Raw genomic sequence first — 26941 nt, 5'->3', positions numbered from 1 at the left:
CTGAAGCTTTTAATCGAGGAATTTAAGAGGAAGTTCTTGAAAAGCCTATTGAACCCGTTATAGTCTCTTAAGGTTTCTTTGGAGCCTGTACAATTTTGCATCAGCATTAATTGCAAGCAGAATAAGGGAAAAAGACAATATGATTAAAATAGACACTTTAGAGACCTTTACATTTATTTGAAAGCAATTTTTTTGAACATTTTTAACAAAAGTAAACAACCAGTAAGATTGTTCTAATTTCCTCATTTATTTCTAGGTAACAAATGGGTAATCAGCAAAAAATCAATGAATTTGTGTAGTTTTTTTTATTTGCAATGAAGTTACACGAATCATCGCAAAAGTTTTCAGGAGAAACTGAAGATGCTTCAAGGCTAAATAGCCCGTCATTCGTTTTAGCAACAATGATGATTTTTCCGCGTTGGTGTATGTGCTCATGTCGAACCATTTTCCTCTTATAGTTCAAATAATTCCGAATGAATAAGCGCTGTTTGCATGTCAAACCAGTGTATTATTAGGTAAAGAATATATATCAATTGAAATTATTGGCTTCGTTGCCTTTATCAATGTATTAGGTAAAGAATATATATCAATTGAAAAATGCATTTGGGTCATACTGGCGGTTACGTCGACTATGCAAATATGGGCAGAACAGTAGAGAGCTGTCCAGGCCATGTTTTTGTGAAAGCTGGGGACTGGGAAGGAGTTATTGATTGATCTAGGGTGGTGTGCTAATTTCCATCATATTATGCTTTGGTCAGTGTAATCCTGTAATTTACATAGTTTTTTCAGTGAATTTTACTTATATACCGATACCAAACTTTTCATTTCCAAGACGGCTTCCGCATTGTGAAATCATATTTTGATAAATCTTGATCGTTTATTGGATATAATGTAATGAAATTGTCACTTCAATAACCTTTATCCGTCATAACCATTTTCAAATCGGTCGCAATCTGTTTTGATTGGTCTCACATCTAACGCTTCACTGTGGTATAGTGAGTGGTCAAAATACAACACTTCAACGTTATAATAAAATGCTTAACTATATTATTTTGATCTACGGGCATTCTCCTCGATTCCTACTGTACGACGAAATATGTGAATTTGCCTTAAAATTAATTGATCTGATAAAAATACAAACTTATAAGCACAATTACATGACGACATGACGACAATCCCTCGGAGTCGATTGATACAAAAATGACACTTTATTTAACAATCATATGCTCTTGAATAAACTGATGCATGGCAAAGTTATTGCCAATATTTAGTGTTTATTCTTCTTTTGAGTTGCGCTATTGAAATAAATTGTTGCACTGAAGATTTTGATATATTTAGCAGAAATTCACCCTTCTTTCTAATATAAGATGTTCCTTTATATTCTTTATAGGAATATAACAGTTGATTTAAAATTTAAATAAATTTCACCTTCTTTTATACTTACGCTGCCGCAATAATTTTTGGCGTCTATTCTTCTATTGTTTTAATAATAAATTTTGTCTTCTTTAAAAAATAGGCTGTTCTTCATATTTGTACAGTTATAAGATAAATTTTAATAAAAGTTAATGTAAAATATTTTTATATTTTGATGTTTTATTAAATCTTACAAGCCGTGCAAAAATGATCATTACTTTAGAACCTGCTAATATTTAACATATTTTTTTTTTTACAAACACATGATCTCCTTCCGAGATACGCTGGACATTTTGTTTTACTTCAATCACAAATTTTCCCTTCTACCGATAAAAGACGTGTTCTTGATTTACACTTCCAAAATTAAAATTAATATTGAATCCATCAACAATTTTACCTTCTTTTACCAAATAATTTTCATCAAGTGTTACGTCCCAACTAGGGCAGAGCTTGATCCACAACGAAATGTTCTATGATCGTTTCCTTTATTATTGACTGCGAACTTCTTTAGCCAATTTACTATTTCAAATTTGATTCTCTATGTTTTGGGATGAAGAGAAAATTGTTATTCCGAAAAGATCTTCCACCTGACCCGTTACGAGTTTTGTTTAGTTATGCTCAGGCATTGCAGAATTCGCTCTCATTTGAGTATGAAGCACGATCAAAGCAAGCAAAGAAAAACATCCTATCTGTTGCGGTCCATGATAGTCATTGTATCGCAAGTTGTAACAAGTCTGATAAATGGAAGCAGCGAGTGAAAGAGCCCCAAAGAGAGAGCGATGATAAAATCCATTTTTCTCGCTTGTTTACCGTTGGGGATAGGTGTTTTTCTTTACTGGCACGAAACAATCCACGAACTTCCAATAGCAATAGTGTCCCCGAGGCTTGGAGCATGTTTAGAGGGGTTAAACCATGCACTACTATCCCCCCAATCTGATCAAAGTTGTAGCAGTATACGATAAACAGTCTCTCATAACGTGCAGCATGTTAGGATAGTTACGGAGAGCGATACGTGAGAGATTCTCTCAATTTTCTCAGGATTCAATCCCTGGTTATGCTCTTTAATGTCACTACAATTTTTACATCCATGGCTTGGTAAATCGTCGAACGAATATCACGCTTGTTGAGTACCTACCAAAAAATGTTGCTATAGGCCCGTTGGTGTTGATCCCGGTAAAAACAGAAATTCAATTACTTCAACAAAATGAGCAATTTTGTACGAATTTTGATGATAAAATATGTTTCTGGGACATATTTTTAGCATCCTCACAAATTTTCAAACTGACAACATGTTAGAAACCTTGCTTAAAACTAGAAGTTTAAGGATGTCTGTCCACACCACAATGAACATGATTCTGGAATTTTACATTATTTTCAAAGAAATAAACGTTCTTTGACACAAAACTCGTCTCAACACACAATTTGGCAATAAAGAAGTCAAACAAAGGTCATTTACTTCGTGTTATATATATTGATACTCTATTGGTAGATAGAATCGTGTGACGCGGTGATCAATTTCACCCGAATTTACGGTTCGTTACATATTTGGACCCCCGAATTCTATAATTTTAGAAAATTATTTTTCAATTGAAAAAAAAAACATGTGCGACACAAACAACATATTGACTCCAGAAAACAAAAAGTTAAAAGTCATAGGAATAAAGCGATTTATGGCAGAGTAATAGACACAATAACAAAGTAAGAGGAAAAAACGGGCTTGGAATTCGGACAAATTTCCAAACCTAACAACCAGAAACGTTTTTTAAACAGGCATGTCTCAAATTCCGAACATGACTCATATTCCGAACACTCGTCTTTTCATAGCGATTTTTCTAGTATTTGAGACATCTAAATCTTATACTTTTGAAGTATTGTAAACGAAGATTTGGGCGAAAATAATGTTCAATCTATGTTCAATTTAACAAAATAAGTAAATTACTGGCATATTTACAGTGCATCGTAAGAGTCTGGCTTTCATATTCAGATTTTGAGGTCATGTATTGGTTTATTGAAACTTTCAGAAAATTTAATGTATAGTTACGAGACCATATTGTTCAGAAAATCGGGAAGGTTAAATAACTAATTTAGATTAGTACTATGGATAAAGCCGTTCCCAATATCATTAAGCCTTAATAAGCATAAGTATTTCTTCAAATAGATAAGAAATAAAAAGACAAAGATTCACCAGTGTCGAAAAAATGCATTTCTTTGCATTCATGAATAATTTTTGCCGAATCTTTTAATAGAATCTCAGTTACTGAACAAACTGAACACTTTTACTGCCATAATCGGCCGGTGACAAGCAGATCAGGCAATTACGGTATAAATTTCGCCTTCCTCTAAGCGCAATCCTCCCAGAAAACAAAAGATTTATTCTCCCATTATAAAAACTGATTGCGCGGGCATTTGTATCACAATGCAAACACATGCATATAAATCGTGCTAAAATTAACCTGGCACTGGATTCGAGGGTGGTAGTGTCGGCGGCGCCACAAAGTTTGTAAACGTTTTGAATAAAAATTGTGTTAATTGAATTAACAACAATCCACCGGCGTGAAGCGCGCAAGACGATCTGCCCGCGAATCCTCCGAGAAAAGCCAGCATAGTTCTCCAAAGCCTACTGCGAACTGTTTTTTTTCCTCCATCCATTTTCGTGCACGGTGGTTTTATAACACTCTTTTGTTCCTAAGCGATTTGCAACTTCCATCTTGAGCTTTCGAGTTTTTTCCGCTGCAGTTAGTTAGTCGTCGTTGGTGTATCAAACTTTTACAATTATTTGTTTTGTTTACTCCAGAGATTAGTTTTTGTGCGGCGCCTTTCGTTGGGCTGGGGGAGTAAGGTTTTTTTTCGAGGCGTGAACATTAAACTCACCGGTTTGTTGGAGAGCTTGTAAAATTAGATGTAATTTTCTCTTTCAATATGATCTCATCCAGCGGATGCTGTTGGGCAAGGCGCGGTCGCTGTTTTGTTCAATGAGAAGTGAAAAATAAAGCACACCGTTGCCTATCGTAATAATAAGAAGTGAAATGGAATGGTCTAGTTTTGGACCGGTTGGCTTTACTCCACAGGTGCCTACTATGATACTGGAGATATTTATTTTATTATAGAACCAAACGAGTGAAATTAAAAGCGAAAGTTTGTATCGGAAAATTTAGAGAAGTGCGTCAAGGGTTTTTTTTTTTGAGTAATTGAATTAAACAATGTTTCCATCTAAGAACTTGATCGAATGGTTACCGCCACTGAGTGATCAATTGATATCTCTGATTTTCCAGATTTGTGCTCTTAAAGATTTGAAGTGTGACTTCTATTCATCATCATCCTTATTTTTTTTTTATAAGCAGGTGAAATCAACTCACCTGTAAAAAACTGAACTGCTACGGCAAATGAAATGTAATATGTTGTTAACAAAATGTTGATTAAATCTTAAATTTGTTTTACCAAATTAGGATGATAGTGTTGTCAAATAACACAGAACACCTAGATATAAGAAATGAATGTAATGTTTGAAATGATACTAATAAAGAATTTAAAAAAAAAAAAAAAAAAATCATCCTTATTTTAATGACTAATAACAATCTCCCACTCAATTGATAACATTTTTTAAACAGAACATGTCCGCTTCAATCATGTGTTGTTATTTTTATTCCACTGAACATACGTTGCACAGTAAAAATAAAACTAGAGCACGCCGAGAAGTGTGTAAACTAGAAAGGCACAGACTCGCAGACGCTTAAGACAAACAAGGTAGACTTGAACCGAACCGCCGCACTCTGCCGGTATAGACGACTCGCACCAGTTTGAGAAGCTTCTCAAACAAGATTAATAACAGAGCAAGCCAACGCGTAAATTACACCTACATCTAGTTGGCCGCGACCGAGCACTGTAGTGCGCGAAAGACGAAAAAAAACAGTAACGATCCGCCTTACAGTGAATATTTCGTCGCTTTGCTCTTTGAATACTTTAGCGCTGTGGCATACAAATTTCAGCCCAAATAAGCAACTTTCCATATTTATTTCACACATGTATGCACGAGGAGTAGCAAAGAACCGCTCTCCTGCTGGTAATGTGCATAGTAGTAAACAAATGTAGCCGACGCACCGAAAATCCAGTTTCGATTCGACGCTTGACGTACGGAGGATTTGTAGTCTGGTTGGTCGTGCATCCAAAATACTCTCCGGTCTGGTTCGCCTTCACCAATTTGCTGTGAACGGGCGCCACTTTCGGATCAACCAGATGCACCACGAAAAATAACTGTGCATTTCTTCTGCGCGTGGATCCATTTCCGACGATGAAAATTTCCCTCCGTGCGTTGGTCACACAATCGCAGATTGCAGTGAAACGGTCCCAGGCATTTACGTACGGACGTATGTAGGCAGTGCAAACATAAGCGTCTCGAGCTCGAAGCGAACTTGCACGACCAATGTCTGAGTTCTTGCCGATTCCATTTCCATGGCATTAACCAAACTTAGCTTGCTGACATCGAGAGAAAACATCCAAGTTGGCTTATGCTATGAAAAGTATGTGCACCGCCCTTCGTTTTGAGATAGGCTAAATTTGCGAAAATGCGACAGAACACTCAGCAGGCCATGTCTTGCTCAGTATTCTACCCAGGGTGGCCAGGCCTACAGATTTTGGGCCACCCTACCGATGCACAAGCCTGAGTCACATAAACTACGAATATTCAGTAAATGAATTTAGTAACCATTTAATTCCACTAGAGTTTGTATCCTTTGACAGATACGCGTATTTACACCTCAATAAGGCCGTTTTCAGTGTCGTGTACTAGATAAAAATCGAGTCTAGTACACGACACTGAAGACGGCCTTACAGTTGAGATTTCGTGAACGTGAATCTCGCCAAATTTTTATCATCTCATAAGAAAAACACGGACTGCTTAACATTTGGAGAAAAAAATAGACAGTTTAACAATTTGTAAATTACCCTACTGTTTATGAATTTTTGGGGTTTTAATATTCAAAATTTCAACAAGTTCAAACCAAAACACTTCATCGTGTTTGACTATAAAATATTTATAGATTTTTGTTAGCCTCTAGATAATCAATATAATTTTTCAATGCTTTGTGTGACCATATGTGACTAAAAATATTTTTACTGATTTACTTTTTATCGATTTACTTTTTACCGATAACGCAAAAACAACTTGACCACCCTGACTGCAACCGATACTCCTCCAGACCAATGAATTATTTATAAGAGGACATTATTCTACAATTCACTTTGCAACTTGTACAACGTGATAAATATACCAATTTGAACTCATCCGGATTTGTTTTATTTGTGTCTCTTTGCAGGTAATGCATGTTCTCAACCGTAAACCTCAAACCGAATATATGTGCCACAGCTCGCTTGTAAGTATCGCATGAGAAGAGGGTACATTAACCTATTCATATTCAGAAACACATGGCACCCGCGTTTAACCCGCGTCAAGTGGTGAAGAACTTTTCCTGAAAATGCAAAAGTTTATCCCCTCATTCGGTTGCAAAACGTCTAAAACTTGCACATAGAGAAAAGCAGTAGGCCAAAGAAAAATACCTTCACATAGCGATGACGGCATTCCACCGCTCGTTCGTCACCCGAACCCGGAATCACACCTCCCTCTCGCGCAAACGACTGTTGTCAGAAGAAAGCCGGTGCATGTTTTTGCATACGAATGAATAAAAAAAAAGCTCAATATTTGCAAATGCTTGTCGCGTACTGCACATATAGTACATGCACAGCAGACACATTCATCCGCATACATAGGGGAAAATAGTTAGTCCTTCCTGTCGGTTAGGCGCAGTAGGCCTATGCTGCTGGTGTTGGGTTATGCACCCTCGCTCGCTCGTAGTCATCATAGTCGGCCGTGTTCAACCGTCAGTCCGAGACAAGCACATATGTTTTTCGGGGTTTGTTTTTGTCTCGCTACTTTATGAGCATTTGGCTGTTTTCCGCTCTCGCGCAATGAAAAATTTGCTCACTCTCGCTACATGTTTTGCGACTCTCTTGGATTTCTAGACGCTCAGTTCCTTGGAGAATATAGGCTGGGTGAAAATGTTCTACTCTGGAAGAAATTACGAAAAACAAATCCAATCCACATTCAGTCCATGTTCAATCCAAATCCAATCCAAATACATTTCAAATCCAATTCAAATTCTCCAATCTGAATTTTTCAATCCAAATCGTTCAATCCAGTATCACAGGTTTAAGCAATCCCTCATATATTCCTCGAAAAAAATTAGAAACGAGTTAAAGACTCAAACTGAAATTTGCAGGATTTTTTTTCAGCAATTCGCTTATATATTTTTCTGAATTTTTTTTCAGTGATTTCTCAAAAAATTAAAAAAAAACATCGGGAATATCTTTAATAGCCCCACAGATTACTTTAATATATGTTTTACAGGTTCGAAAATTCTCTCAGAGATTTTTTGCAGGGTTTGCGTCCGAAATTCCTCCATAATTCTATCCATCGATTCGAACTTCGGCTTCTTTCGTTCATCCAGTATGTCTTCCAAAGATTTCTCAAAAAATTCTTACAGGAATACATACAAAGGAATATACTGCCAGGGTGTCCATCCATCCGAGAAATCCGGGAAAAACCCGGGAATCACAAATCATCGGAAGAAATACCCGGAAAATTGTAAGACACACCGGGAAAAAGCATTAGAAAATTTTGGCAAGGAATTCACGACTGAGTGCTAGAGAAATAGTTAACGGTTTCTAAAATATTTATTGCCAAAAAAATCATTGGTTTCAAGAAGATTTTTTCACAATTGTTACCGATTTCTTTTGAAATGTTTTGTGAATTTTGAGCTACTAATGTTAAGCACATTCATTGGAGTTTTTAGGAAAAATAATTGAAATTCTTGGAAAGTGTTTAGAAGAGTACTTAGGGATTCCTGGCAAGTTTCTTGAATTTTTTTTATTAAGATTTATGTCACATTTTTAATGAAATCTTTTCATGAAACCTAAATGAAATCGAGACGATAATTGACCGGTTACTTGTAAGTTCTTTGGAAAATCATTGAAAATCGTTGCAAATAAGATTTTTAGTGGATTCAGGATTTTTTTTTTAAATGTTGACTACTAATTTTTGGAGAAATACTGAGCTAGAAGATTTTTGGGAAATTTCTTGGGAGATTTAAGTGATTTCCCAATGATATTCTGGACACGTTTATTATGAATTGCTTTTTGGCGGATTTCTGAAGAAGTTTTTTTTTTATTTAACTAATCCGTGATCTATAACGAGATCTTTGACAAGATTTTGTATGATTTTCACAGATTTTTTTAATGTATTCTTCCTGCCATTCTCAGCGTATTCCTTGCGAGACCCGTAATGAATTTATGGAGAGTTTTTTGATAGATGAATGAATGGCAAGATCGTTTAAGAATTCTTGGGCAAATTTTGTTTATTTCCGGAAAATAAAAATGGCAAAATCTTTGCTGGATTGCATGGATACATCTGTAAAGACACAAGCAATCAGTCAAATGTGTTTTTTTTGCGAGGTATCGTTTATGTCATAAAGATCTCTTGGATCGAGCGAGAACTGCACCAGATCAAGAATGGTTATGAACATGTTTAACGCATAATTAAGGCATTCCTAGTAGAGGATGGGTTGGTCATTATGAACATTATTGATTTGTGGAACAATTATCTAAATTTATCAATATAATTCCAAAACACATTCACTATTCAAAACATTTCTTAATTTTTATTACTTAGGTAGTACATAGAAGTAGACCGAAAATTGAATATTCTGCTTAATATTTGACATCTAAAAGCAAAATCCTTTTAGAGTTAGTGATTTGATTCAAGTAATCCTCTACTCAGTTAAATTCAAAATTTACGGGACTGCAATTGTGTTGCTAATACTTATTATTCAACATTTGACAATTTATAACATACAAATTAAATGATGTTCTGATATTATCAAACCACATAGAATTTTTGATCGGTGAAAAAATGTTATTTCAAGACATTGCTTTGAAAGTCACAGTATGATGTTTTTTCTTGTAAGCCAAATTAATATTAAAACTTTCTGTTAAAATAGCTAAATATGTGAAGTCGCATAATCATGTCATCCGGCTTATAATTCCTTCCGATGTTCATTTCAATTTGTCAATATCAATCTGTTTTTACAGGAATTATTTTAAAAAGTCCTTAAGAACAGTTCGATGATTTTTTATATAACAGGCCTTTGAACCAATTAAATTCCATCACCAATTATCAGTATGTTCGTCCAGTTATTCCCCCCGAAGTTTCCACCGAATTTTTCTATCTAGACGTTTTTAGTAAATGAAAACCCGAATTTAGTACTATGCCATTTCATTCCACTAGAGTGTATATCCTTTGACAGATACGCGTATTTTGACCTCAACTGTAAGGCCTTCTTCAGTGTCGTGTACTAGAGTCGAGTCTAGTACATGACACTGAAGACGGCCTTACAGTTAAGGTCGAAATACGCGTATCTGTCAAAGGATACAAACTCTAGTGAAATTAAATGGTATAGTACTAAAATCGGTTTTTCATTTACTTAAACACTTAACAGCTAGAAGATTTATAATCATTATAATTTTACCCCGTTTATATTTATATTATGGACGATTAGACCACAGTGATCGAAAGGCACTTAGATTTAATGATTTTTAATGGTACAATATAGTGCTTTGAAACACACATACGAGCAATGTTTAAGAATTTGATTTCGTAACTCACATTATGTTACATCAGTAGTAATAAGTCTAACTTACTACGCGCGCTACTGCAGTACTTTCAGAATATTGCGGGGGCCGCAAAGTGGAAAAACATTTTGGAAGATGTCTAAGAAATTTTCGAGACGAAGAAAAACATCTATGGAAGACTTCATTGCTATGAAAAATGCTTGGGTTCTGTCAAACTTTTCTGCTATCCAGAAACAAGAAATATTGTCTGGAAAGATACTGAGGTCTTCGGCTTCTACTTTTACACTCTTCAGTTCTATTTCTTGAACTTTCTTTACAGAAGAGATTAAATCAAAGCAATATGTTATGTTCTTCGAATACTTAAATATTCCATCAAAATTCCATCAAATATATGAAAATACAAAGTATGAGAAAATATAATCTCGAAGCTGTTTAGAACGACTTGGGTTTGAATGGCTACAAAATTATTAGGTACGGGTCGGGTTCGGGCTTGAAAAAGTAGGGTTTAGTCGGGTTTGGGTCTGGTATGATGAGCATTGTGAAAAAACAAACAACAAGAAAACTTTCTTATTAATCAAATTTGATGAATTTACCATTTTTTCTACCTCGGGTTGTATTCGAGTTTTTCTCACATTTTTTTTTCGGGCTTTGGATCGGGTTTGTGTTTGAAAATAGATTTTTTTTTCGGATTCTGGTCAGGTTAGGGTTTGGTATTAAATGATTGTCTCGTGTTCGGTTTGGTTCCGAGTTTGTGAAAATAAAATAAGTCGGGTACGGATCGCGTTCGGGTTTGTAAAATGTAAAACTCGACCATCTTTAGGGATTAGATCGGTATTTCTTTCAACTATCATTCAGAGAATAATCGAAAATATTGTCGAGGGTCCAGAAGATTATTTAAAGCTCCTTTCAATTGTTTATCAGGTATCCCCTAAAGAGTTACATCAAAGCTTTCTTTCAGATTTTCTAAAGGAATATCTCCAATAGTGTTCGAAAAATTTCCTTGCCGTTTATTACACCCCTTTCTCTTTTCTGCTTAAGATTTGAATTATTGAAAATTTAAGGAAACATTTCGAAACATTGTGAAAAAAAAAATCCTAGAAGAATCTTTGTAATATATTCTTGAGGCGTACTGTAATCTGTGGGCAAATTGATCACTATTCTATAACTGTTTGTTATATTATCATTAGCGATTCATACATTGTCAACTTAATTTCGGCAAAATCGGTACCTCGTTGATCTCTGTCAGTGTACGTATTTGATTTTTTATGAAATCACATTAAATATATCATAACACACGGTTCTATGTTAAAATTTGAAAATGACACTCTGAGGCGAAATTTATCAGCATATAGCAAAACGAGTTTAGGAATAACATTTTTACTCACCTATAAAATTTGGGTCTTCTTATGACTGGAAAAATAGGTGTGTTATGCTGTATGGTTTCAAAAACGATTTCAGAATTTCACTCTTCAGCTTACAAATAGCACTGGTGGATTGTTTGAGTTCTGATTTTTCCAAAAGTATTGCAAAACTAACCTTATAAAAATAAAATAGTATATAATCTACATTAGACATCTATGAACTAAAAAACATTAAAACTCTCTTTTAAATGTATTCAAATCCTCTGAGCAGAATCTCAATAGAGAAACAAAAAAGTAGGTTGGAGTACCTTGGACTTTTTAATTCCGCCCTAATTGCTTATCTTTGACAGATACGCATATTTCGACTACCACTTGCAGTCTTCTTCAGTGTCAGTTACTCGTATCCACTGGATACGTATCTGTTGAAGATAAGCAATTAGGGCGGAATTCTCCAATCTACCTTTTTATTTCTGTATTCAATATTTGTTATTGCAAATGAAACTTTCAGCATCCTTGGAAGGAGTTGCTGTTTGATATCGACATGATCAAATTCCTTCCAATGATCAATCGGTCGGTACCTACTTAAGTAAATCCTTATATAGTTCATGGAATAAGTCTAATGAATGTATAACTTGCAAAGAAAAAAAAATAAGAATTTTTGGTTAAAATAATCTTTGAAGCAAGTCTTAAAGAAATTTCTACTGTAATTATTGATTGAATTGTTTTAAAAGCTCTATACATTCTAGTATAAATCATGAAGGAATTACTGGAAGAAATTTGTTGAAGAGTGTTTGGAGAAATCGTTTATTATATCGAAAATATCTTTGCAAAAATCATGGCAGAATTCTCGAACAAAAATTATGAACGATTTTTTTAAAAGGTCGTCGTAGCAATTCCTGATTAAATTACTGGATTCAGGAGAAGTGCCTTCTAGAAAAATGTGTCGACAAATTCTTCTAGAACCTTTATAAAAGAAACCTATTGAATATTTCCATTTCGAATACGCTTTTCTTTGCATGTTTCTAGAATTATGACTCCACCACAGAAACTTTCACCAACCTACTCGCTTCTCCAGTGTCTTTCCAACTCCAATTCTCGGCCCACTCCTCCGATATGTTAAACCGTTTTCCACGGCTTGCTTTTCTCTCCGGCTCTCCCGGGGCGATTTTCTCACCCACCGATGCACTACACGCTTCGAACCGTCTCTCGCATTCGCCAGAAAGTCGCCGTCCTGCACGGTTGTTCGTGTCTCGATAGTGCTCGTCTCGCATCTACTTATTGTCGTTGGTCGTCTATTTGGCAAAGCCCACTTCGGTTGTGAATCCGCCGTTCGACGCGCGTACATATGTGACATTAGTTCAGCAACGACGCCGCCGCCGCCTTCGACGAAAGTGTTGTGTTCCATGTGGTGTCTGATGTGTGACGACGGGTCGGAATATGATTCCGGTTAGCACAAATCGGATTTCGCGTTCTGAAGTTCTGAAGTAACCCGATCCTCTTCCTGTCGCCCGAGCGGATCCGGACCTTGAGTGGTGGCGAATGTGATTCCACTGATATATTCAAACAGTCCGTCGTCGTCGCATGCTACGATCGAGAGGGTAAACTCAAAATTAGAAAGTGCAAATTTGAATCGTGAGCTGTTATTCATAATCAGTGAGCGTCAATTGTCGTCAATTGAAAAAAAAAAGCCTTCGAGTGCCGAGGCGAGAGTTAATGAAAGTGAATTTCCACCACTCGCATTGTCGAAAGTGAGAGTCTCAAGATCGATACTTCGGTTTCGATGAATCGAAAGTGGACCATCAATTAATTAAGCGTTTTTTTTTGTGTTGCTTCGAGTGTGTTTTACCTCTCATTTGGCGGTGGTTTGCATGCGTAGATCATCTTGAAAAGGAAGTGAGGCTCGAAAGTGAGAGATTTCTGTGGTGGATGAAAGTTTCGTTTCCTGTATTCTTCTCAATGCGAAACAAACTCATCGAATACTAGTTGAGTGAATTAAGGAAAGTTTGGCTTGTCTATCTCTGTAGTAAGATTCACTGTTGTCAAAGTTTGACGAAGAAACGAAGACAAAACTGTTCGTGCGTGCGATAAAGCGTACCTAACTCAATGGCACCGGTTGAGAGATTGTAAACACGCTTTTGGCTCCCCTTCACTGGCAGGGAACAGAAATCAGCCTCCCACCACCCAATCGCTCCCGGTAGAATACCATAAGGTACAGGGGGAAGCATACAGCTGGAACGGAGTCTTGTCGGCGATGAGTCATCGCGTGGCTTGAAGGAGCAAAAAATCAGTCTGCAGGGCGAACTTCCAACAGAAGTGTGCTCATTGGAGCTTGTAATTGTATTTGTACGATTGTATCGCGGATTTGATCCTCGCCGATGGCCAGTTTAACACAGTGCGGTACGATGTGTCCGAATAGCGTATACCCAATTGACAAATTGGAGTTCTGCCTCGGATAGACAAGTTCTCAGTTCAGTGAGTGAGTGAGAAGACTCAGTAGGCAAATAATTACCAACTGCGGCAGCGTAGCAGACTTTGCCGACTACTCATCGTAGCAATCGTTGATTGCGCTCGTCGAGCACCATTGGCTACGGCAAAGCTAGAACGGTGGCCTTCCAAAACGAAGGAGGCGAGCGCCGCTGGGTGCGTCAGGCAGTGATGGGGGTCCTTCGATGGAGGGATCTGCCTGGGAGCCGAAGCTCCATGAGCAGCACCAACAACAATAATAACAATAACAACAACAATCGAATAGAGGTAAGATTCTTCTTCTTTTTAACGCGTCCATCACACGTAAGTCTCTTACAGGGATGGTAGCGAGTCAGTTTTTAGTGACTTGATCACTTTATTTAAGCCACCGGTATAAAGTAAATTTTTGAAAGTATTTTAATTTTAGTCATGTTTTCCGACAAAACAGTCAACATTTTCAACTACTTTGGGCCAATATTCGGAGACAAATTTAGAATCGACCTTTTTTTTCTGTCAATTAGGTTAAATTTTATGTAAGGTCACCCCCAGAACACAGAATTCCTTCGAACTTGAAATGCATTTTACTGCTCTGATCACTCGTACAATGGCTAACTAACTTATTGAAGCTTATCTTTTCAAAAATCAGACTTCATCTTTAGATGACTTCTCAAATATAGCCGGGATCGATAATACAATAGCTACTATTTCTTTTTCTTCTTCTTGACATTAACGTCCTCACTGGGACAGAGCCTGCTTCTCAGTTTAGTGTTCTTATGAGCACTTCCACAGTTATGAACTGAGAGCTTTCTTTGCCTAAGTTGCCATTTCCGCAATCGTATATCGTGTGGCAGGTACGATGATACATTATGCCCAGGGAAGTCCAGGAAATTCCAATTACGAAAAAATCCTTTATCGAGCGGGAATCGAACCCAGACACCTACAGCATGGCTTTGCTTTGTAGCCGCGGACTCTAACCACTCGGCTAAGGAAGGCTACTACTTGTGCTTACTAAAAGAATGTCAATTGTTCAATCTCAAAACCATTTCTTGTATAAAAATTTTTATCAACATCACATGTTCGCTGTTTTTTCTTTGATTGTGTTGATTGTATTGTATTTGTCTTTCAAAGATATCTAAGAAATCTGCTTTTCCTACATTCCAGCTTACTCAAGGAGAAACCATGGTTGATATCGTTTCACGAATGTTGGAGAATTCATCAATTTCGTATAACAATCAGAAATTAGTACCAAATCCCCAAAGGCGCTTAAATGATCGCAAATAATCCCTTGTTTTGTAAAATGATTAGGTCTCTGCGTCTTGACGCCTCAACGTTCTCATCTCTTCCTGTGAAAACATGAGACGAATCGACAAGAAAGAAGGGTTTTAGAGACTTGAAAAACATATTGACATAATACAGCGAACTATCGCTCAACTGTATTAACATAAACAACATAAATTCAATAAAAAAATAAAAATATTTCATAGCCAAAACATAGCATTACAGGAAAAAATAACTGAAATGAAGTATGGTTAATAATTCATTACATAGTTATGGAAATCATCACTACTGTAAGACTTTTTACCGGGAATTGACACTCGACGAGCTGGGAATTTGTGAGATCTTTCTGATTTCGGCATTTGCACTTTGTATATCTGTACAACAACATATTTTCTATTATTCGCTATTTTTATATCTATTGGAAGCTGTTTCAGTTCTGAGCGTTCCGTAAGATGATGACTGGAATATTACGACATACAAAATGCTCTTGAAGACGTGGTCAAGAGTGTGGAGATATAGATCTTTGTCATTTTAGGTAGTAGCAAAATCCCCTCTGGTTGCAAATATTCATGGCATAGCACCAAATCTGGTTTTCGTTAATTTGAAGTTATTGTTACGTTGATGTGAGTTCATTGTTGTAAAGCTTGAAATTTAAAAATTTTGATGTACCGTAATGGTTATTGGAACTTTTATTTTTGCTTTCTCTATTATCGAGATATTTAGCCCTCGGCTGGTTCCTATCAAATATAGACATTTTTTTTATTTGCTACATTTTTTATTACGTTCACTTCTTTTGGCATTATGCAAAACCTCATTTCCTATTTGGCCTTATACAATATCTGGATTCTATCTCATTACCCCGAATGACATGATGACATTTCCCCATTATATTGGAATTCGGGGTAATGTCATTCGGGATTATGGGTCGTTCGAGGATTTGGAATTCGGGGTTATGGCATAGATAGTTGCTGATGAATCAAATTCATTGTGAGCTAAATTTGTTTGAGGTTTTTGCAGGAGTTTACAACATTGAGCTGAATAAGAGCAATCAAATTGAAGGATGTCCGTCGGATCGAGTTGATTTCTTCAACGAAGATTCTATGAGAAACTCTCCCAGGATTAAGTGATATTTAATCTTGCCCAAAATTTTGGTAGATAATTAGAATCTAGCCTAAAATGTGTATGGAAATCCAGCTCTGAATTATTTGAAAATGATGTCTGAATTTTAAAAGAATCAATCTCAGAAATTCGCAAAGGATCCTGTATGAATCCAAATCAAGTGCGCGAGAATCCTGCCCAGGGATATGAGTGTTGTGCTTGTGATTTATACAGAATCGCTTCTAATATTCATTTGTCCCAGTGAACCACGTATCGTATAAGGATGTGCGCCAAAAATCTCATATTCATACGTCAAAAATCAGAATCGCACAATATGTCAAATCAAAACGAATAAATGTTAACACAAATTGTATATAATTCTCCACTACGATTCATTGTCGACAAACTTTGTTGACAACAAACCATGCCGTAAATAGTATAATCTAGAATCGCATCAAGTTGTATAAACTGACGGATCATATATCAATGCAGATTAGCATCAAATGAAATCGCAATAACTTAGCAAAATTTGCCACCCGAGGTCGGTATCTTCTGGCGGTGGGCTTCAAAGAACAAAGCGTGTGTGCTGTATAGCAAACTTCCTTTGATGTTGGCAAATAATCACATCCTATTCATGTAGCGGTCTGTGGTGTAGTGGTATGGTACCGGTTTTAGGGATCCAAAGGTCCGGTGTTCGAGTCTTGTTGGAAACTTTTTTTTTATTTTTATCGGAATTTTGTGGCATCGTATTGCTGACCATGGAAAGTCTGAAAAAGTCATGCGAAGTGCGTATATGGCCTCCAATTTGGTGTGTATATAGCGTTGCATTTTATTCGAGTGATTTGATTCATATATAATGATGTAAAGCAAAAAATATACCAACCAAAATGTTGACTGGGGTAAATCATGTACCTACGGGTAGCTTGAAGTATGCTGTCTAAAATTTCATAAGAATACTTTTGAGAAATCCCGTCTTGAAAGAACCCTGTCCAAGATTTTTTGTAAGTTATACTTATATTCGATGATAATCCTAAAAGACACGGTTATCGTCTTCAGCCATTTAGCTGCACAAACATAAAACTAGGTAATGGACAAGTAAACATTTCCGACGAAAATTTCCAATGGCTGAAGCGGGAATCGAACCCACACCTTTTTGTTAGATTCTGTTAAAGTTCTTCCGAGATAATTTAAAATTCGGGCTTAGCATTTTGGGAAAATCAAACTTAATATGCAGCAAGACCTTTTGGAAAAGAAATCATTCTCAAAACAATCTAAACATTGAAATAACTTAGTTTGATCTAAATAACAAAAAAAAAATGTCGCGAGCTATCCTGACGTGTAGGTAGAACTGTTCCAACGGATATTAAGACTCCAATTTAAAAGATAAAGTAAAAAGTTAAGTTTCAATTAATGGCACACATCTCCCAAATGGCGGAGAACGTGCCGTGCCTCTGGAGCCGGCCTTCTGATAAGTTTCAAGTATGATATTGACCTTGGCATATTCTAATTGCAATTTGGCAGAATAGTCAACGGGTCACATATAAAAATATTCTTCAAAAGCTCATCGCAGGACGCATAAAATAAAGTCTTGGACTGCATGTTGGGCAGCCTTTTTCTAAATGTTTGTGAAGAATTACATGCACTTCCTTCCGAATATGATCCAAATGAGAGCATAAAAGATGTAGATAGGTACATCAATTTTTGCCGAGGACCTCTAAGTTTTTACCAGTAGTACCAGTGTTTGTTTTTATAAAATCTGCTGAAGGAATCTGAAAAACCATACTGAGCGGCGACCAAATTTGTATATCTTCGTATTCCAACAAAAATCTGCCAATAATGAAAGTTTTTATGGCAAAATAGTATAAGAGCTGATTGCTGCAGAGCATCTTGCTCAGGATTCTATGAGAAATTGTCCCAGGGTTTAGAAATAGTTCAGTAAAAATTGTATTCTGGATTTCATTGTAATTTAGCCTATTTTTTGTAATCCAGTCCTGAATTGTTATGAGAATCAAATCTAGTACGTGAAAATCCTGCCCAGGGATCTGTAAGAGTTTTGTTTAGGATATCTACAGAAACGCTTCCGAATTTGTAAGAACGTCATAAGAATCCTTTTTAAAATTCCAGTCTAGGATTATGAAACAACCTGGTCCAAGATTTTGTGTAAATTATATCTCAAATTCGATTGTAATCATGGCTGTTTTTCATTATGTGGAATAAAGACAAAGATTTTACGAGATAGTTATCCTAGTCTAGCGGTTTTTACAAGACAGCGAATAAAGGCGCTTAAGCCTAGGCTTCAGAGCTCGGATACAAGGAAAAAATAGCTGTATCCAATCCTAAGAGAAAAGACATTCGGGCCCATTGGAGTGTGCCCTAACCTTCTGAGCTTGGCCACTCCCAGCAACTTCCTACACAAATTCCCATTTCCTAACAATCAAACGCTTGGTACGGTTGTCCCCGTTTATTCTGCCACCAAATTCAAAAAATCTCGTCAATCATGTTATTCATGAGTGAATAATCTGATCGCCAATAATTTCTGAATTATCTTCAACTCCATTAGTCTGCACAGTGGGCCTCGCCCTTTTAATATTTGTGTCATATCACTGATGAAATGCAGAAAATATTAATACTGACAAGAAAATAGCAGCAGAAACGCTGATATTCCTGGATGCTTTTCATCATTGGCTGTGCAAGCACTAGAATAGAATAGAATAAATGTCCTAGTCTCGTTTAATTTCTCGCACCAAAAGCCCAAAACGAAAAACCGAATTTAGTACTATACGATTTAATTCCACTAGAATTTGTATCCTTTGACAGATAGGCGTATTTCGACCTTAACTGTAAGGCCGTCTTCAGTGTCGTGTACTAGACTCGACTTCCACGAAAACACTGAAGACGGCCTTACAGTTAAGGTCGAAATACGCCTATCTGTCAAAGGATACAAATTCTAGTGGAATTAAGGGGGCAGGATCCGTCATCGATTTCGGAATTTTCAAAAGTAGTTTTTTCGTTCAAAGTCAAGAAAATTTACAGGAAAAAGTGTTCACTGTATTAAATTCTCCTACCACAACACGGTGAACACATTTTCGTCGAATAATTTTCAGTTTTGAACAGAAAAACTGCTTTTGAAGTTTCGATGATGACGATGATTACGATGACGGAGCGTTGAGCGTTAAATGGTATAGTACTAAATTCAGTTTTCCTTTTACTTATAGGTATTACACTAAACAGCTCGAAGCTTTATTATGTTCAATTGCAGAACTACAATTTTTCTTCCCGGGAGTATTGTGATTGTTTGGATTCCATCGATATGCCTTGAATTATACCACACTAACTCTTAAACTCTTAAACGGTCGTGTACTAGACTCGACATAGCGTTAGCGTTAGCGTTAGCGTAGTTACGGTATACTTCGTAGATTGGATACTAACAATAATTCGGTCGTGTACTAGACTCGACATCGACTCAAAGTCGCTACCAGCCCTGCTCTCACTACTGGGGTCCTAAATTCGACCAGCCAAACCGGGGCCCGTGGTAACTTTCACAAGCTCTGCTGCTGCCGACACGCGATCCGATTCAACCAAGTCAACAACACTTTTCGGGTGTCTGCTGCACTGCTCTTCTGATGGGAAATAAAAGTGCTCGAGTAATCGTTTGCCTTGGGTGCGATTTTTTTTTGAATAGGCTTTCAGGAGTGAATAATTAGCCGTCATATATAGTGCTGGCCGGGGCATCTTCACCGGGGTTTCGCCGCTGATTCAATGTCAAATCTGCTCAAAATTGCTCACCCAAAGTGGCCATCATGATGAGCCTCGGAGGAGCTCATAAGAGGAAGAAATCAGTGAAAATGTATCGTTTTCACACCGCACTCAACCTGAGTTGGCTTTTTGCTTACCTCCTCTTCTGTTTTTTTTTGGGGCCAAATTGTAGTTTCTACTGCGTTCTTTAAAAGCGCAACAACAAGTCATAACTCGACCTGAAGCCTGCCCCATGCACTATGGTCCAAAAAGCAGATTTACAAGGAAAAATGTATTTTTGTAACTCTTTGAACAGTTTAGAATCATCGATATAAGCATAAGTTGCTGGTGATTTTAAACATTTCGGGAGTGATACGAAGTCCAAAAAAAACACATCTGTAATATTTGCAGATAATTAGGATAATCTCGTTAACCCCATTTGTAATTTCCATAATTGAAGTTGGCATGTTTTTGTAAGAAAGACATCAAAAATTCCAGAACGGGTTGACATAGCGTAATCCTTACGCATCAAATAACACGTTCTTCAAAGTTCTGAAAGTGGTTCATAGACTACTTTGAAGTAGTATTAGAATTGTAAACGCTCCGCGTAAATTTTCTTACTAGACCACTGTCCATTTTCGTACTACGAAGATCGCGGAAACGTCCTCGCTACCAAGCCTACTGCGCCGCTTCCCGTGAACTCCTCTCACGCCTAGCTAAAACGACCAACAGCAGCACGAGCCATTTTTCGATTGAATAATGGAAATTTTTCATTACGCAAAATGCGCTCATTGCTACTCGCCAGCTGCCCCTGCAATTTGGGTAGTTATTAATGTTCACTTCGTGGTTTGTTTTTGGTCCGTTCCAATCCCCGACAATCATAGCAGTCGGGGAGGTCTACGTAAAGCGCGTTGCTCTTAGCAACGCCAGACAAGGGTTGTTGGTTTTCTTGAAGGACGTTAAAACGCACGCTTCCGAATCGCTTTGCGGTGGATATTTCTAGGGCAACATTTGAAAACAACGTATGTCGCGAATGTAAACAAATCGCTGTTTCCTCAGAAAGTGATGAACTTTGTCAAGGATTGTCCGTTGAACTCATCGTTAGTGAACTGTTCTTAGTATGAGTTGCTATGGAAACTCAAGCTTCAATGTCGGTTTCCCCGTTCGTGAATATTGTTACATAGAGTGTTTTCAAATGTAAGTCTAGATTTCGTTCTTAGAAAAGCGGGTGGTTCGAAAACGATCGAAAATTAGCGATCAGAGAAGGCCCTCATCAATCCAACGGCATCGGAAAAGGCAGGTGCTCTGAAATAAACTCACCTGTCCTAGTTCGTCGAAAACGAACCCAAATCCAGCTTAGTAACCGCAATGCGATCCTCCCTCACAACGAAGGGATCGGAAAGATAGGCCAGGCGAAAATGGGAAGGAGATAAACAATACTTATCGCGCTGGCCAGCTGTCACCATTGTGCCAGCGTGAACCTTCGTCAGCTTCAATGTGAGGCATTCATGGAAACTATACAGTATTGGACAATATATTTGCAGCTCAGTTCCTCAGGCATAACTTGGATTTCGACATATAGGCGAAAAGCGCCAATTTTCGACCGTTCATAAGATTTTGGCCTACTTTGTATGGAAATCCGAAAATTGGAACAGATTTTTTGTATGTCAAACATTAGTGCTTTTCCCCTATTTTTGATTTAAGTCAAATTGTTATAACCTTTGAACTAGTGATTGGAAAAATCACTCTTAAGTATGAGTAGAGATTCAAGTTAGTCTGATGTGCTGTGAAAACTTAATTCAAATAGTTCCATAAATAAATAAGAAGTTGATCAACTTGATCGGAAATCCGAAAAAGTTGAAAAAGGATTGTCCAATACTGTGATAGTAGTTTAGTCAGCGAGCTGCAAATGCTCACTAGTTCGTTATCACATTGAAACGATCGATCGAGTCAAAGCCGATAAGCGGCTTTTATAATACAGGGAAAGGTAAACACAGACAACAACCGGCGGTCGAGACCCGGAGCTGGGTGAGTTTTGTCGAGAGCTGTGACAGTGCGCACAGTAGTAATGTGCGAAGCTGCAAAAGCAAAACGAAACCAGTGTCAATATCAATGTTGAGGATTGTCTGTTCCAATGTTCCATACAAATGATAGAATGTCGGAAACATTATCAATCACACCAAGGCGTTGCAATGGATTGATCAGTTTGAACCTATCTATAAATAGGCGTAGGTTAATAACTGGGCTCTGCACTATTTAGATTTTACATGAAATTTTGACTTTTACTACCCTTACAAAATTTGTAAAGAAGGTGTCCGTGACTTTAAACAACAAGGTCAGTAAAAGACTTAATCCCATACAAAAAAAATGCATTGTCCTATATTGAATTGATAAGATTCCAAGACTCTCGACAGTTCTTGACAAGAAAAAAAAAATCGAATTTGATCAGTGTTGGCATGCTCTTGGATTTTACCAAAAATGAAATCTCGCGTAAAAATTCAAAATGGCGAATCCTCAGATCGTTAGTTCTGTCGTTTGTTGTGAGTGTCGTTTTACTTAACTACATGTTATAATCGTTTTTATTCTTAGAACTGCCAAAAAAATACGAGTTTAAACACTTGAGTCATTTTCGATTTTCAACCAAGCATTGGCCTTTTTTAAAGGCCAAGTTGAATTCTGTTAGTGTGCATTAGCCCAAGGCTTGGCCCTTTTGGTTTTTAACGAATAAGCTAAAGAGAGTCATTGGCTTCTCACCATGCTAAAAGGCCACTGATAGTTTGCGAAATGTTCCGATTGTAGTCCCTCTTGATGGAGAGAGAGTTCCGTTCATCGGCCGTTTTGAGCAGGGGTCAACGAATAATTTGGTAAAAAGTGGTTATAGGCTGTTTTGAAAATCGGCTCAATGACGGTAAGTTTTATGATTATGTTGACAATGTTTGCTTAGTTTGTATGTGTTGGGAGATGCTGTCGAATGGTATCAAAACTCGATTTGCTTATAATTTCATCATCGGCTCTTTAGAAATATTTCGCGAAAAAAATAGACGTAATAGTCGAGCTCATAATGGATTCTGCTACTACATTCAGACCCTTAGGACCCAAGTTTGACAGATCGCAGTAACCTTCTCTCAACGTTCGCTCCAGATTTCAAAGTACTTTGAATGCTAGGTATATCAATCTAAGCAGTCAGTGGATGCGGGATGTGGTAAACTGAAATTGACAGCTGGCGAGTTTGTGTACATAAGCGTCTTTTCAATCACTAGGAAGCTCAGTTTCTAGGGCTTATATGTTTTTATCAAGCAAGTAATTTTTTTTCTGAGTTTGACTGACTAGAAAAGTAAGTTCTTCAAAGTAATTATCAAAATTTCTATTACATTAAATTCCGCTTATATTTTAGAACTTGTGACCATCCTACAACACATGATCTAGCTGCATTTCGATGTCTTGGGCGTGAAATCGTGTTGCATTTCATTTGCCGTTATTCGGAAGACTTTCAAACTATTCCAGCAGAATAAAACGATACGATCTCAAGCAGTGCGTTATCATAATATGGAAAACTCAATCAAATTCTCAAATGGATAGGAACGTGCACTTCGAGCGTATTTTTGGAGAAGCTTTTGAGGATTGTAAATAAAGATAAAACTTTCTTTATGGCATATCATAGAAGACGAATAATTCCTATAAAATATATTAAATGATTATCCAGTGATTCAAAAACAAATTGATTTTTATCAAATTAGATTGTTGGGTGATTTCATTGGAGGAGTTGAAAACCTATTGCCAAACAATTATTTCAATTTCATGGCATGCTAGTTTGTCTTATCAAAACGAACTAGCCAGCTGTCATATGCGTTTTCAATATGGCTGCATGAGCGATTTCACACACCTCCCTTCTAGATACCTTGCTAGCTTTTGCCCTAAAATTGTAAGCAATCGAAATATTACGCAAGATTTTTTTCTTATTTTGGTTTGACTTATGTACGAGGAAAACATAGCTACAATTCCATTGAAACGTTAGAAATAATATTTCAGATTTCGAAGATTAGTAGGAATTTTGAATTTGTGATGTAGTCCTTTTAATCAGTGTCATATCAACCTTCTGACAGAACTCAAAAAAAAACTATTGCACTGCGGAACACGATTTTGTCTCAAGCACCAAAATACCGCTATTTACTTAATTAAGGGTTGCTGAATCCATTGGCATTTACAGAAATATCATAGCACGTCTAGTTTTTGAGATATTATCTGTTAAAAATGCTAAATTTGACTATTTCAGCCAACTTGCATGCAAGTTTGCCAGCTTGTATGGCAATTTATTTGCTTAATTTGCCTCAGAACTCAAACTTCATGTGTATTACAATACTTATCCACAAAGTTCATAATACTTTTGATGCTCAAAAATTATTTTTTGTTGGTTCAGAAAAGTATTGTATTTTGCCATATAAGAGAAAGGGAGAATTTCGTATGGAGACTGCAAGTATGTTGAAAAAATCGATTTAACCTCAATTTTATCAGTCAATTTAAATCAAATTATATCTGAAATGAAAGTTAAGGTCCTATTTTGCATGTTTGATGGATAAGATCATAATATTTTTTGATAAATCATTGTTTAAATTTCATGTGAACATCGATGAATCCTGTATTTTATATAACTTTGGCGACCTGTAGCTAAAAATTGTGACTTGCTGGAACATTTCTAAGAACGGCATCAGATTCAGCAACCCCAAATCTACTAGATACACATAATTTGATTATTGAGACACGCAAAAATGTCATTTTTGTTACGCTGTGTTGTCGGAATCTTAGAGAATGGTTCTTCTGAAATATCGCATTTCTCAACACAATTCTCAAATTTTCACTGTGTAATGCCCCCTAAACTGTTATTTTTAGAAAAAAAAATCCAAAAATTTCAAATCTGAGTTTGCTCATTCTTTTCTATGATAAAGTGGCATGTCTAAGCAACATAAAAAAGTAGGGCCATTTTGCAGTTACGCCCTCTTTTTGGTATAAGTCCACTAATTCGAAATAAATCTATGCTATTTAAACGAGTTTTTATCAGAAGACGTATACAATCAAAACTTGGTTCAGAAAGTGATCTGCTACCAAGAATATCACGAACAGATATGGGTACTGTTATGTCTAAATTCTTGTATTTTTCTATTATTTTTTTCTAGGCAAATTATATATTTTGCAATGAAAAACTATATGATCAACATCTTGATAAGATTCTCCACAATCACATAAATTAGAATCTATTATGTTAATACGATATAAATGACTATTACAAATATAATGATTAGAAATAAGCCTTGAAAACATACAAATGAAATTTCTACCGACAGACATTTTTTTAAACCAGGGACTTTCAGCAACAATAGGAACAATTGAATGACACCATCGACCTTTATCACTCGAATCCCAATCAACTTGCCAAGAATCTAAAGCCTGTTTTTTTTTATTCTAGCATAATATTCTGTATGGAAAATATCACGTTCATAAATAACTCCACGAGTAGCTCCTAATTTAGCACTTGAAATAAAATTTTATTTATTTCCCATTAATAATACTTACAAAGCAGACGCTAATCGATAATTTAACAAAAAATTTAAGTTTACCGTAATAAGGTGGTGCTTTATAACAAGGTTCAAAACATGCGTAACTCTTTATTACTAATTCGAATAACTAAAATAGTTATTTTTGTCTCCATTCAATACAATATAAGTAGAACCCTTATATTACGACAAATATGTATAATATTACACTAGATCAGCACTAAATAACGGTAAAATATTGATGTAGATATGTAAACGGTACTTAATATTTTGAGATAAAATCACTTTGGGGGGCAAACATGTTAGTTATTCCCTACTATACTTCAGAAACCACTACCGGTGCCTCATTTTAGTTTATTATTTTGATTTTGTTGATGATGTTTAAATTTTTATAAATTTCACTTCAACAATTTTTGTTTACCAAATAGGTGGCACACTTGCCCCAATAACTATACATTTCAACCAAACTGGATTTTGTATGTAAAACTAAATACTTTTTTCGTTCAACTGCCACAATAACTTACACATTTGAAAAGTTTCACGATGTACAAAACATTAGAAAAATCTGGTAATAATTTACCTTTTACCATGCTATTTAAAAACAACGAAATGTTATAAAAATCCACTCAAATTCAAACTCAAACTCCAGAACAAACAGCACCAAATTAGAACTTTTTGGAAAAACATCTTTTGTTAAGTTTTATGAAAAAGCGTATGGCTGTTAGTATAAGACTCCTAATTAACCGTTTAGTATCCATGTGGAGAAGGGGTTCATGTCTGTTCAAAGATCAAGATACTAGCAAATTTAGGATGGCAACGTGCGTGACGTGGCAACGTCCAATATCAACAGTTTCTCAAATTTTCAGCCATTTCAGCCCTTAACCCTCTACTTCGATGCAAAATAATTATATGGAGATTCCAAAATTTTCTATAGATTGCTTGGTTTTGCTGGACCTCTTACCCTACCCTTCGGAACAGGATCTAATCGATTGCTGTTTGCTATAATTTGTGCAATGTTACAGAGTTTGAGATATAGAAGATAATGTCAATATTATGACGGGGTCGATAGTTTTATCAAAAATAAAATAAACTCGATCATGTCTCTTGCCGTTGCCCAAACATTCTTGAGTTCATTCCCTAGTGCATCCTTTATAGAAAAAAACCGAACATATATAGGATCGTTCATTAATCACGTAAGAGGTTGAGGAGGGAGGGAGGTGTTTGAGATATCTTACCTGCCATACATTTTTTTTATTTTCATACCAAAAATATCATATTATAGTAGGAGGGGGTCGAAAAACTAAATTTGTATTACGTAATTAATCTAAGAAACGGAGAGGTCTCTGTAACTCTCTTAAGAACGTA

At 36.4% G+C, this 26941-nt stretch overlaps 1 protein-coding gene across 9 annotated transcripts in view; it reads left to right on the top strand.

The window, feature by feature from the left end:
• Nucleotides 1-26941, top strand: part of LOC5567344 (rap1 GTPase-activating protein 1) — a 513675-nt gene that overhangs the window by 393526 nt on the left and 93208 nt on the right. For 2 of the 9 annotated variants that reach the window (XM_021848368.1, XM_021848367.1), the window contains exon 1: nt 12658-14204. The exons of the other annotated variants lie outside the window; for them this stretch is intronic. In XM_021848368.1, the coding sequence (XP_021704060.1) occupies nt 14109-14204 (96 nt within the window). In that variant the 5' untranslated portion in view covers nt 12658-14108. Of the gene's footprint in view, nt 1-12657; nt 14205-26941 lie in introns of those variants that run through there. 9 annotated transcript variants of the gene reach the window in all.

This window comes from Aedes aegypti, chromosome 2, assembly GCF_002204515.2.
Source record: "Aedes aegypti strain LVP_AGWG chromosome 2, AaegL5.0 Primary Assembly, whole genome shotgun sequence".
NCBI lineage: Eukaryota > Metazoa > Arthropoda > Insecta > Diptera > Culicidae > Aedes > Aedes aegypti.
This window is presented reverse-complemented; position numbering and strand designations above follow the sequence as displayed.